The following is a 13,647-nucleotide window of genomic DNA, read 5'->3' on the forward strand; positions in this document are numbered from 1 at the left end:
TATCAAATTCAAAAATAATCTGTTCATGTAGGCTAACGTGATTTATAGAGGAGTACGATCTAAGAATGAGTAGAGCACCAAAAATATTGCTTGCTAGCCCTAACAAGTGCTTTTATGTTGTCGTGAAATTATATGGTGTATCATGCTTATGTTATGTTGTTAGCACATGAATCTGAATAATATGTCTTTTAGGTTGTGGGAAGCCTTTTCACCAACTTTGTAGTTTGAAACAGATTGCAGAGACGTTTGAACTAATGGTCTGCTAGTGACTTGCAAAGCAGCAGGTTTTGAAATGGGGTAATTTGTTGGTGCCATCTGTGTATCGATGCCGTGGTGATGTTGCAACTCTGAAATCCATCATCAGTGATCTCTTCATTAACGTAAAAATGGAGGGTTAATAACTTTCTTTAGAGAAAGTCTTCTCAGAAGCTATGACTAGCACTAATGCATGGCACACATGGAAACAACTCCGAGTACTGATATTTGTTTGTTGGGCTTCTTTTAACTTGTGGTCTCGCTTGAGGTGTTAATGAACTCTGTAGATGGCACAAGCACACATTGCTTGCTCTCACTCCTGCTGGAGATTTTCACTGTGCTCTGTATCGTAAGGAAAGGAATTGTCTTCTATTTAGATAGATAGGCTTTGGTCAACTAGTTTGGTGTGTGGAATTACACTCTGGTATCTGAACGCTTTTTTTGTGTGGTCAGAAAGCCTCTGAGCAGAGCCTCAAGCTCAAGAATATCAGTGCTTTAATTTTCTAAGACTGTTCATACCTATAATAATGAAGAGCAACACAAATTATAATTCTCTGTTAAAGGAAAAAAAAAAATCTTGTAAAAAGGGCGGCAAGCATCTATGCTTAGCTGGAAGCTTTGGGGACCAGCCTGTTGGTTTCCTATGCGGGGAGGAAGGTCCAGTTTTGGGAGTGAAATATTAGATGCTTGGTAGAATTTGTCTGTCAGGATTGTAGGTGTGGCATTAAAACGTGAATCAAGGCATGGTGGTAGGCCTCAGTGAATCACTGGATCCGTCTTTTAAGTGTTGCAGAAGCGAGATGATTAGATGCTGCTGTAATATGACTAGCTGTATTGAAATGTCCTACTAACTGAGTAGCAAACTACTGGAAAGTAATCTCTAATCTCATGTATTTGCAGTCTCCTTTACAACCTCATTACAGTCCATTTTTCTGTTCTGTGGAAACAAACATATTTCATGAATAAACTTCAGTAAATTAATTTAGTGTTGTCACTGAAGTATTTCAGTGAATTATTAACAGCAGAATTCCATGGGCGGTACTTGTTTAATGTGCTTGTCAGCTGGGCACTTAATTGCATGGCAACTACAGTCACTGCAAAAGTTGTATTTTTGTTGTATCTGTTGGAAAGGGAGAGAGGAGTTTGCGGTCTCACCTCATAGTGATGTAGAGCTTCAGCTGCTGTGTCTGACCTCTTTTCGTCTTTCTTTATGTGTTGTTCTAGGGTAAATTAGTCATTGTATCCTGATGATGTTTTCTCTTGAGTTTTATGTCCAGAGGGTCCAGCTGCTACTACTGCAGCTCAAAAATATCAAATATTTTCAAATTGTATGGGCAAAAAGAAGTATTTGGCACTATGAGCAGCTGACAGTAAAGACTGTTGTGCTCTTTTATCTGTTTATATGTCACAGTAAGTAGATGGAGACTAGAAATGCCAAGCTTCTGACTGACAAGAGTCATCCTGTAGTGTAGAGAGTTTACAGACCTCTGGTGTTGAGGCTGGTGCAGTCTGTCGTAGTGCCAAGAGCACCATCCAGTATTAAGAGTTTGTGTTACAGCATGAGTGAGTGCTTGGGTGGTGTTTTTCTGTGAAACTGTGTGTCTTTCATCTTTTCCTCTGAGTTTCAGGTTTCAACTGAACTGCATGTTCAAGTGGTAATAGCACAACATTTCTCAGCTGTAGCTAAGCTCCTGAGCAGGATAACTATATATAGAGTTATTGATTATTAAAATGCATGTAAAAACATACGCACAAACCCAGGAAAATCCAAACTTAACCTGATATTTCATCATTTAAAGAGAGTAACAAGTACTAATTACTTACGGTGTTTTCGATGTGACTGATGTGTTTTTTTAGATCCGTGGTTGTAGTCCGATCAGAGAGTCTGAATGTCAGGATCAGGTGGATTCACAATTTGATGTCAAGTTTGTTTTAGTCTTAGGATAACAACCCTACTATCAGCGTCATTTTCCTTTTTTGAAAGAGAGTAGGGTAACTTTTGTATGACAAGAATGCTGTTGACTGTAACTTTTTGTCTTCAGTAAACTTGAGTAAGAACAGTACTCGCTCACTTGCTTGTTATTTCACCTCTGAGAAATAAAATCTAATATTACTTTTTAATAGTTCTTTTGGGTAATGGTCACAATGGTGACCATTTACCATAGCACTGGTAGCAGCATTGATTGCTGTTGATATGTCTGAGCATCTTTAGAGCACCCATACAGGCTTGTCCTTGACAAAGTCTGGAATTTAGCGATAAAAACAATCTCTTGAAATTTCTGCAGATTCTCATCTTCTTTTGTAACAGTAGTTAACAAGCAACAGATTTATAGACCATCTAAGCAGACATTCAACTTCCTACGTTTACAGTTATCAAACTGTAAGGATTCCTTTCAAACAGTGCGTTCAAAAAGTATGTACTACTTCGCTACACCTTTCCATTGTAGTACATCGGCATAGCTAGATGTCTGTTTTCTATGACATTTATAATCAGTGATGAAATAACATCACTTTCAGGCTTCTAATTCACTAAACTTTGCATGGAAAATTGCAATTAGCCAAATACTCTCACGCTAAAAATTTAACTTTGGAATGGTGTCATGGGTTATAGGCACAGGGAGCAGCGGGAGGCATAAGTGTGTTTCCCAGTTCTGCCTCTCGGCAGCACAGCCTCTGTGTTGTGCTGTAGGAGTAGATGAGCCTGATGCTTGAGAGCAATACCAGCCATAATGCTGGGCTTGCTTCCCTGTGGGGAAAACTGCTTGTTAAATATCCAGTGGCTTGGCAAAAAAAATGTATACTACTTGTAAAATAACAAATAAGCCTGCTTACCCAAAACTGGAGCCTGCATGTGTGTTACATCTACTCGCTTGCTTTCTCAAACGGTACGGTTGTCAGGCTCCAGGAGTGGCTTCTCAAACAGTTTTGGAGCAATACACTATTCCTGTGGGTTTTTTTGTGAGATGGTTTTTTTTTTTGTTTGTTTCATTGGTTTTGGCTTTCTTTTTCTCCTCCAGATCATGAAGGCCAATTTCTTTTAGAGCCTTCCATTTGTTTTTTCCATCAAACATAATCTCTCAGGATTAAACATATTAGGCTGGAATAAGTTTTGTTTTATAGACTATTCTTTCCTTTTGTAGTCATTGTTCAAATAAACTTAAGATAACACAACTTAGTAAAAATAAAGAAATAATACTGAGTTTGTTTTTTTTTTTTTTTGTACCAGTCGTGCAACAGACAGATACAAATTATTGATTGTTTGGTCAAACACTGGTTTAATTCTTATTTTTGTGCTGCTTTCCTAGGAAACCTAATAATTAAAAAGAAGCTAGCTCAGTAGAATTTCAGACATGGCAATGGCATCTACTGTAATCAGTTCAGTTCCTACCACTGCATCTCGTTTTGCTTTACTACAAGTCGAAAGTGATACTGATTTGAAGTCTGGAAAAGGAAGAAGTGGCCGAGGTGCCAGTAAATCTCAGGCGTCAGGGGGAAGATCATCTGCAAATGAGAAAAAAAAAATGAAAAGGAGAAAAAAGAAAGAACAGCAGCAGATTGAGGCCAATGAGGTAAAGAGATTATATTTTCAGTAGTGGGTAAGGTTGTCATCTGATAAGTAATTTTTGCTGTCTCTGTCAAGTCATTGTTTTGTTTTTTTATGAAACAAATGCTACTTGGTCACAGAAACTGCATTTTTTTCTCTGCTTTATTAAGAATTCTTTGTGTAAAAGTAGGATACTCCCTGCTATACAAGTTGAAAATTTTTAATGAGAACAAATTGCTAGGTTTTACTTTTTTGACAGCACCATTTGAATAATTAATTTCTGATGAAAGGGCTTACCTTTCTAAAAAGTGATGGCTAGTAAACAGCTTGTTTTCAAGAGGTTTGTAGGCAGACAGTTCTAGTTGCCTGCTTGGGCAGTCAGCATGTTAAAAATCAAACATGCTTTCAAGGTATTTTTTTCTTTTTAGGAGATAGTCACACCTAACAACTCTGTCTGAAGAGTTTTAAAATCTGGATTCCTAAATTGTAATTTTCAGGTTTATCCATCTTTCCAACCCCCTAATCTATTAAATCCAGAGCTCTTTTTTTTTTTTTTTCTCCTGTAAATCAGGATGTGGAGTGAAGAACAGTGGTGATTTTCTGACGTTGAGATTCTTAAACCTCAGATGAAATGAAAATTCTGAAATGAGACTGAAATCACTGTTCCAAGATTTTGAGAACTGCAATTCTAGATGGCTATAATTCTGAAACCGTACACATGTCAACAAATTTATTATGTAAAACAAACAAAACTGCCAAACTTATCTTTTTAGTATCTATTAAACTTAAAATCTTTGAAATTTTAGTTGTTACAGTAATGCTAAGTGATTTTTTTTTCAGCTTTGATGCTGTTCTTTTTATACTGAAGAATAAGTTTTCCATAAGTATACTCTGATGTTTCCTTATGTCTGCCTGAAAGCCTTCAAAACTTTTTAATGCCATCAAAATAATTCTATGTGTGTATTGTGTTGCATATATGTACAGAAATTCATTTGCATGGAAATGATACTTCTTCCTTTCATGGCAGAGAGGCAAGTAAGGGCTGACTCGTTTTCTTCACCCCAGCATGTGCCATGTCTATGGCTACACTCCACTGAAATGATAAACTAGAATGGTCTGCACCGGTGTTCTTGCCGGCATTGTAATGGGAAAAAGGAAGGTGGGGTTGTAGTGCTGGTGCAGGCTTCAAGAAAGTAGCAAAGCAAAAGGCAGTAACCCAAGGGACTGGTCAGAAGGAAAGGAAAACACTTCTCAAGTGTCTGCATGATTGCCTGATTTTAAGTAACACATGCAGTGTGGGGAATAAACAAGAGGAGATAGAGGTGTGTGCGAGCCTGCAGGGTTATGATCTTATTGGCATGACGGAGTCGTGGTGGAAGGAGTCCTATGGCTCGAGTGTTGTAATGGAAAGATACAGGCTTTTTAGGAAGGACAGGCAGGGGCAACAAGGAGGTGTCATTCTCTATGTCAAAGACCAGCTGGAGTGCATGGAGCTCTGCCTGGGAGCAGATGAGATGCTGACAGAGAGCTTATGGGTCAGGATTAAAGGGAGGGCAGGGACAGGTGACATTATAGTGGGTGTCAGCTACAGGCCACCTGACCAGGAGAAGCGAGTGGATAGGCCCTCTACAGACAGATAGGAGCAGCTTCATGTTCATGAGCCCTGACCCTCATGGGGGACTTCAACCACCCTGATATCTGTTGGAGGGACAACCCAGCAATTCCAATTCCTGGAATGCATTGATGATAACTTCCTTCCCCAAGTGATAGAAGAACCAATGAGGTTATGCTAGACCTTGTTGGTGAAAAGGATGGGCTCATGGGGAACATGAAGCTCAAGGGCTGTAGTGACAATGAAATGATGGAGTACAAGATTCTCAGGGCAGCAAAGAGGGTGCACAGCAAGCCCACTAGCCTGAGTTTCAGGAGAGCAGACTTCGGCATCTTTAGGGATCTGCTTGGTAGAGTCCCATGGGATAAAGCCCTGGAGGGAAGAGGGGCCTGGGAAAGCTGATTGATATTCAAGGATTGCCTCGTCCAAGCTCAGGACTAGTGCATCCCAACAAACAGAAATTTGGGCAAAAATACCAGGAGGCCTGCATGGACGAATAAGGAGCTCCTGGACAAACTCAAGCACAAAAAGGAACCTACAGAGGGTGGAAGCAAGGACAGGTAGCCTGGGAACAATACAGAGAAATTGTCTGAGCAACCAGAGATCAGGTTAGGAAAGCTAAAGCCCTGATAAAATTAAATCTGGCCAGGGACATCAAGGGTGACAAGAAAAGCTTCTATAGGTGTGTCAGTGATAAAAGGAGGACTAGGGAAAATGTGAGCCCTCTCTGGAAGGAAGCAGCGGACCTGCTTACCCAGCATATGGAGAAGGGTGAGGTACTCAGTGGCTTTTTTTGCTCAGTCTTCACTGGCAAGAGCTCCAGCTGCACCGCCCAAGTCACAGAAGGCGAAGGCAGAGACTGGGAGAATGAAGAACCGCCCACTGTAGAAGTTTAACATAGAATCATAGAATGATTAGGGTTGGAAAGGACCTTAAAGATCATCTAGTTCCAACCCCCCTGCCATGGGCAGAGAAATCCTCCACTACACCAGGTTGCCCAAAGCCTCATCTAACCTGGCCTTGAACACTTCCAGGGATGGGGCATCCACAACTTCTCTGGGAAACCTGTTCCACTGCCTCACGACCCTCAATGTAAAAAATTTTTTCCTTATATCTAATCTAAATCTCCCTTCTTTCAGTTTAAATCCATTACCCCTTGTCCTATCACTCCATGCCCTTGTAAAATGTCCCTCTCCAGCTTTCCTGTAGGCCCTGTTTAGGTACTGGAAAGCTGCAATAAGATCACCTGGAGCTTTCTCTTCTCCAGGCTGAACAGCCCCAACTCTCTCAGCCTGTCTTCATACCAGAGGTGCTCCAGCCCTCGAATCATGTTCGTGGCCCTCCTCTGGACTCGTTCCAGCAGCTCTATGTCCTTCTTGTGCTGGGGACTCCAGAGCTGAACACAGTATTCCAGGTGGGGTCTCACGAGAGCAGAGTAGAGGGGCAGAATCACTTCCCTTGACCTGCTGGCCACACTTCTTTTGATACAGCCCAGGATACGGTTAGCTTTCTGGGCTGCCAGTGCACGTTGCCAGCTCATGTTGAGCTTCTCATCCACCAGCACTCCCAAGTCCTTTTCTTCAGGGCTGCTCTCAATCCATTCTCCGCCCAGCCTGTACTTGTGCATGGGATTGCCCCGACCCATGTTCAGGACCTTGCACTTGGCCTTGTTGAACTTCATGAGGTTCTCACAGGCCCATCTCTCCAGCCTGTCAAGGTCCCTCTGGATGGCATCCCTTCCCTCCAGCGTGTCCATAACACCAAACAACTTGGTGTCATCTGCAAACTTGCTGAGGCTGCACTCAATCCCACTGTCCACGTCTCCAAGAAAGATGTTAAATAGCACTGGTCCCAGTACTGAACCCTGAGGAACACCACTCGTCACTGGCCTCCACTTGGACATTTAACCATTCACCACAACTCTTTGAGTGTGACCATCCAGCCAATTCCTTATCCACAGAGTGGTCCATTCCTCAAAACCATGTCTTTCCAGTTTAGAGACAAGGATGTCGTGTGGGACAGTATCAAATGCTTTGGATAAGTCCAGGTAGACGATGTCAGTTACTCTTCCCCTATCCATCAATGCTGTAACCTCATCATAGGAGGCCACCAAATTAGTTAGGCAGGATTTGCCCTTAGTGAAGCCATGTTGGCTGTCACCAATCACCTCCTTATTTTGCATGTGCCTTAGCATATTCGCCAGGAGGATCTGCTCCATGATCTTGCCAGGCACAGAGGTGAGACTGACTGGCTTGTAGTTCCGTGGGTCGTCTTTTTTTCCCTTTTGAAAAATGGGGGCTATGTTTCCCCTTTTCCAGTCAGTGAGAACTTCAGCAGACTGCCACGACTTCTGAAATATGATGGATAGTGGCTTAGCAACTTCATCTGCCAGTTCCCTCAGGACCCACGGATGCACCTCGTCTGGTCCCGCGGACTTGTCCACCTTCAGGTTCTTTAGATGGTCTCAGACCTGATCTTCTCCTACAGTGGGAGGTTCTTCATTCTCCCAGTCCCTGCCTTTGCTTTCTGTGACTTGGGCTGTGCCGCTGGAGCTCTTGCCAGTGAAGACTGAGGCAAAGAAGTCATTGAGTACCTCAGCCTTCTCCATATCCCGGGTAGCCAGGTCCCTGTTTCCTTCCGGAGAGGGCCTACATCTTCCCTAGACCTCTTTTTATCACTGACATGCCTATAGAAGTTTTTCTTGTTGCCCTTGATGTCCCTGGGCAGATATAACTCTATCAGGGCTTTAGCTTTCCTAACCTGATCTCTGGGTGCTCGGACAATCACTCTGTATTGTTCCCAGGCTACCTGTCCTTGCTTCCACCCCCTGTAGGCCTTCTTTTTGTGTCTGAGTTTGTCCAGGAGCTCCTTGTTCATCCATGCAGGCCTCGTGGTGTTCCTACCTGACTTTCTCTTTGTTGGGATGCACCGCTCCTGAGCTTGGAGGAGGTGATCCTTGAATATTAACCAGCTTCGTCAGCAACATGGACAGTGGGATCGAGTGCACCCTCAGCAAGTTTGCAGATGACACCAAGTTGTGTGGTGTTATGGACACGCTGGAGGGAAGGGATGCCATCCAGAGGGACCTTGACAGGCTGGAGAGATGGGCCTGTGAGAACCTCATGAAGTTCAACAAGGCCAAGTGCAAGGTCCTGCACATGGGTCGGGGCAATCCCATGCACAAGTACAGGCTGGGCGGAGAATGGATTGAGAGCAGCCCTGAGGAAAAGGACTTGGGATTGCTGGTGGATGAGAAGCTCAACATGAGCCGGCAATGTGCACTGGCAGCCCAGAAAGCCAACTGTGTCCTGGGCCTCATCCAAAGAAGCGTGGCCAGCAGGTTGAGGGAGGTGATTCTGCCCCTCTACTCTGCTCTCCTGAGACCCCATCTGGAATACTGCGTTCAGCTCTGGAGTCCCCAACATAAGAAGGACATGGAGCTGCTGGAGCAAGTCCAGAGGAGGGTCATGAAGATGATCTGAGGGCTGGAGGCACTCTCGTATGAGGACAAGCTGAGAGAGTTGGGGTTGTCCAGCTGGGAGAAGAGAAGCCTCTGGGGAGACCTTATTGTGGCCTTTCAGTACCTAAAGGGGCCTATAAGAAAGAGATTCTGTATCAGGGAGTGTAGTGATAGGACAAATAGTGACGGTTGTAAAATGAAAGAGGGTAGATTTAGATCAGATCTCAGGAGAAAATTCTTCACGCTCAGGGTGGTGAAGCACTGCAACAGGTTTCCCAGGGAAGTTGTGGGTGCTGCATTCCTGGAAGTGTCCAAGGCCAGGTTGGATGAGGCTTTGAGCAACCTGGTGTAGTGGAAGGTGTCCCTGCCCATGGCAGGGGGGTTGGAACTAGATCGTCTTTAAGGTCTCATCTATCCCAAACCGTTCTATGATTCTGTAATTTTAAGGAGTCATGACACTATAACATGTCAAGGAGAACACTGTTGTTGTACTTTATTTCTCTTTGTTTCGTCTTTCATCTGATAATAGCTTCTTTCTCCCTTCCAGGAGCATTTATGTTAAGGAAATCCCTGTCTCTAAATTGATAGTAGATCGTATTGGTGCCTATATTTTTGCTTCAATTAAGCACAAGCCTGTCAGTTAATTTTTAAGCTTGAGCAATGAATATCTTTGAGCTGCCAAATTTGCAGGTTACTTGTTCACTATCAAATTTTATAATTATGTAATGTATTTTTATGGTGGCGTTGTATCTGTCTGGTGCAGCGATTAAAAATAATTCTTATTGCAGGTTCTTAAATTTGACCAACTTTAGATTGTTGACAAACTGTAAGGACTGTCTAAGTTGTTCTTTTTCGACTTGAACCTCTAGTTCCTCTGTTTGCTGATGCCAAATCTGTGTATACTACCTTTTCTTTGGCATTATATTCAGTTTGGATCAGGTGTGAGCACACCACCATGCCTGATGCAGCATGAAATCTGTCAGACAGTTACCTCTTCGAATTTGTTGAAAGTGTTTCCAGGTGACAAAATAGATTTATGTTTTCATTGGTTTATGTTATGTGACTGCGGTGGTTCTGATCCACAGTTTTCCATAATTTTCCATTATGATGTGTACCTTAAACAATTAAACAAAAATGTATCTCTGACTACAGAGTAAGGTAAAGCACATGCATGTCTATTTGCACATGTATCTGAATGCCTTTGTTAGTCCATCAAGACTGTTTCTGTGTACTTGTCAACGTTTTGATTACTGTTAAAAATAACTGTTCTTTCAGCTCAGAGGCCTAGCTTTTAAAAAGATTCCTCAGAAATCCTCACATGGAGGCTGTCTATCTCAGCATGAACAAAAACCACACACTGCAGTGCAGAAGGACTATAAGGAAGAAAATTGGCAGGAGTGGAGACAAAGAGATGAGCAGGTAACAACTTACTGTGTTTAGCTGTCTTTGGCTTTTCTGAAATATGTTACTCCATGAAGTTATATCTCATGGATAGAGATGGATGGCTGGAGAGGAAGCAACATAATACTGATGCGCAGAAATGAAGGTTTCAGTGGAAACTAAGGCCACATCTTCTGTCAAATAGAATTTAGAGCCAGCACATGGTGCTTTTTGCACACCTCATAGCTGGACTGTGAACACTGGGATGTGGTAAGAAGAATTTGTATCATTTGGACAGCAAGCAGAAGTACTGCCATGGAAGGATGGTGAAATGCTGTGGTGGGAGCAAAGCTAGGGATGTTTTGGTGGAGCAATATATGGATGTACCATAGGGATCCATAGTAAACTAGGGTTGATTAGTTCTGTTAGGTGTGAAATAACTAGTTCCTTTCTAGGTGATAAAGAACACTTGAACTCTTTAAGTGCTGACTGTCCTTTGGCACACTAGGGTAGTCCTGTCAGTGTTAAGAACCTCTGCTTCTAATGTCAGAACATCTTTTTGGCAATAATATTTTTAGCAGGATTCATTGACACGTGAATACAACAGAGAGAAAGCAAAGGCTGACTGTGCCTGTGTAAACGTGAATATGTTTTCACTGTTTCTTCTTGCCAAAGCTACCACAAACCAAAATTACACAGCAAAATGCACCTAATCCAAAACAGTAAAATAATCTTCACCTTGAACAAATACAATAGTTTGTCCTTGTGATGTCAATTAGGAAGAGTTAAAATTAGCCTTTTTGGTTCTCATCTTGAATTTAGCACTTAAAATACTCCTTTTTTGATACTGAGGCATATGCAGTGGTTTTTCTTGTATGGTGTTTTAAGTTATATGAATGTTCTGAATTGTTAGAGGTACTTCAACAATATTAGGCCAAAATAGCATAGATGGACAAAGAAAGATTTTTTTTTTTTTTTTGTGCATCTTTTTAGATGGTGCTTAAAGAAATGTTTTGGCACGCTTTCTTCTAGATTCTTTCAAAATAATTGTCTGCTATGCACTCATTCACTGTGGATGATAGTTTGGGCCATCTTACTATGCTTGAAGATGCCCTTCAGGGTATGTAATGCACAAACTTTTTCAAGGCAATTTGCTCATAAGTGACACCAACTGGAGTTAAAAAGTGTTTAATGAAGATGTTGAATGTCTATGCTGGCATCTGCTAGGATGTTATTTTCTTTTACAGAGAAATTTTCAACTTCTGTCTCACAAAAAAAGATGGTATTGAACTGCTTCTTGTTCTAATTAAGACATGATACAGAAAGCTGTATTGATGAAAGACTGACATTTGAGTATTGTCCTTGATTTTTTTTTTTTTTTTTGTATGTTGCTAATGCTTTGGTGCAGGAGCCTCTTTAACAGAGTATAGCCAAGTTCTTAACTTTTCAGAGTTCTAGATGGTTGTCCTAGTGGTGGAGTGATGACCTAATAAGCCTCTTGAAAATTTCCAAAGCTAATTAACTTCAGAATTGCTTTTTAAGGTACAGATTCGCCTTAGTAAAAAACCTTCAGTACTTCCAGGTTTTTTTATTGTGTGTTATGAAGCAATTATTTCAGTAAAAAGAATTTCACAGTCTAATTCCTGGGTGATGAAATGGTCAGACAGTAAACACAGCTATAAACAATCAATTCTTACTAATTTTGATCTTACTGACATATACCCTGTGAAGTTACCTTGACATTCTTTTATTGTATAAATAACTTTATAGCAATTACCATAATTGTAACATAAAATAGTTACAGTTCTGAAGACATCTGTCTCATTTTTATGAGAAAAAGGAATAGCCAAATGGCATCACAGTTCTTGAGGTTGAAGAACAGACTCTTTTGCAGCAGAGCTACATGTTGAACAGCTTTCTGGGGTCATAGTGGACTGAGCGTAAGGAATGGAGGTACAGTGTGGACTGTCGATATTTTTCCAACAAATCCTGCCTTAACTTCTCTTTCGCTACACTAAACATCTAGTGAAATGGTCGACATTGGCATGTTCACTGTTGGACTGCAGTGTTGGTGTTTTGTAAACAAGAAATAATTAACTTTATTTCAAGTTATTGGTATGATTTTGACGCTATAGGTATGATTTTGGTATGATTTTTACACTGTCAACTGTAGAGGTTACAGTGACCTTTTTTTGGTTCATAAAAGGTTCAAAGCATTGGGTTTTCGGTATCAAGAGTGCCAAGTTGCCCAAACTGCTTTAAACTTAACTTTAGCCAGAAACTCGTAAAAATGTAACTGTTGGTGTCTGATGGGTGGAAAAAGAAATTGCTACTTGTGATTCCTTTCCTAGAACAACAATCGAAATTTTTCGTAGCTCGAAGTGTATAACATGTAGTGCATGTCTCATTAGGATATTGTCAATAAAATGTGGATAATCAATAAGATTTATTTTAAAACTGTATTTCACTGTTTGTAGATGCCACCCAGGTATTACAGTGCTGGCAGGCATTTAACCAATTAGCTTGGGTTTTCTTACGTGAGTGGAAAGAATGACATGAGTGAAAATGATGAGAAAGTTTAATTACAGCATATACGTTTTTAGGCTTTTAACGAGAATTACTAGGAGCCTGTGAGTCTCTACTGGTTTCCACAGTAGCCTACTAACAAGGCAGTAAAGGGCTTGTGAACCTGAAATAAAAATTAGGAAATAAAGGCCAGTGTGTCACAAACCTGTGAGTCTTCAATATCCACAGCTATACTTTATTATTTCTGTTTAATATTGCCACCAACAGCTTCAGTAATAACTTGTCCTATTGTCTGTAATCTTGTTGCCCAAATTGTTGTAACAGTTCCATTTCAGGATATGCATTCAGTGTTACTTTTTTGAAGTAATGAGTTACAGTGTTTGTGTACCACTTCAGTTAAATTATTATTTATTATACTCTGTAAAATTGTAATTTGAAGAATCCATGGATAACTCTGTGATCTTAAGGTAGATTTGATTACAGACACAAGTACTAGAGACTTGCTGCTTTGAGCACAGTAATAAGTGAAGAAAAGCGTATGCTTTGGAGTAGGTCTGAAAAGGCAAATCTGCTGAGCAATAATCTGTGTAGTCAATCTGAGTGCAGGGACTCGGACCTGATACAGTACCGAGGGCCACAGGTGTTTTTTCCTCACATTTGTTCAAAACGTGGTCCGTTCGGTTGTATTCTCTAAACAACCCAGGAGGAGATGGGCCAGGCACTTGCCTAGCTTCTGTGTAGTTTAGTTGTTAAATGACTTGGAGCACGAACATCCCGAATTTTATTTCAAGTTCTTTCCCTTCCTATGACTCTGCCAAAAGCGTGACTGGAGAGTGACTTACACCTGCACTGTTCCATCCCGCTGAAGCT

General features: G+C 41.3%; 1 protein-coding gene across 4 annotated transcripts in view; it reads left to right on the plus strand.

Moving 5' to 3' along the window:
- GKAP1 (G kinase anchoring protein 1) overlaps positions 1-13,647 on the plus strand; it is a 31,322-nt gene that overhangs the window by 3,030 nt on the left and 14,645 nt on the right. For all 4 annotated transcript variants that reach the window (XR_015222932.1, XR_015222933.1, XM_086629414.1 and 1 more), the window contains exons 2-3: positions 3,561-3,824; positions 10,147-10,290. Coding sequence is in view for 2 of the 4 variants with exons in the window: in XM_086629414.1 (XP_086485540.1) it covers positions 3,606-3,824; positions 10,147-10,290 (363 nt within the window). In the remaining 2 variants the exon portion in view is untranslated. The remainder of the gene's footprint in view (positions 1-3,560; positions 3,825-10,146; positions 10,291-13,647) is intronic.

The sequence above is a fragment of the Tauraco erythrolophus genome, chromosome Z, assembly GCF_009769465.1.
Source record: "Tauraco erythrolophus isolate bTauEry1 chromosome Z, bTauEry1.pri, whole genome shotgun sequence".
In the NCBI taxonomy this organism is placed as follows: domain Eukaryota; kingdom Metazoa; phylum Chordata; class Aves; order Musophagiformes; family Musophagidae; genus Tauraco; species Tauraco erythrolophus.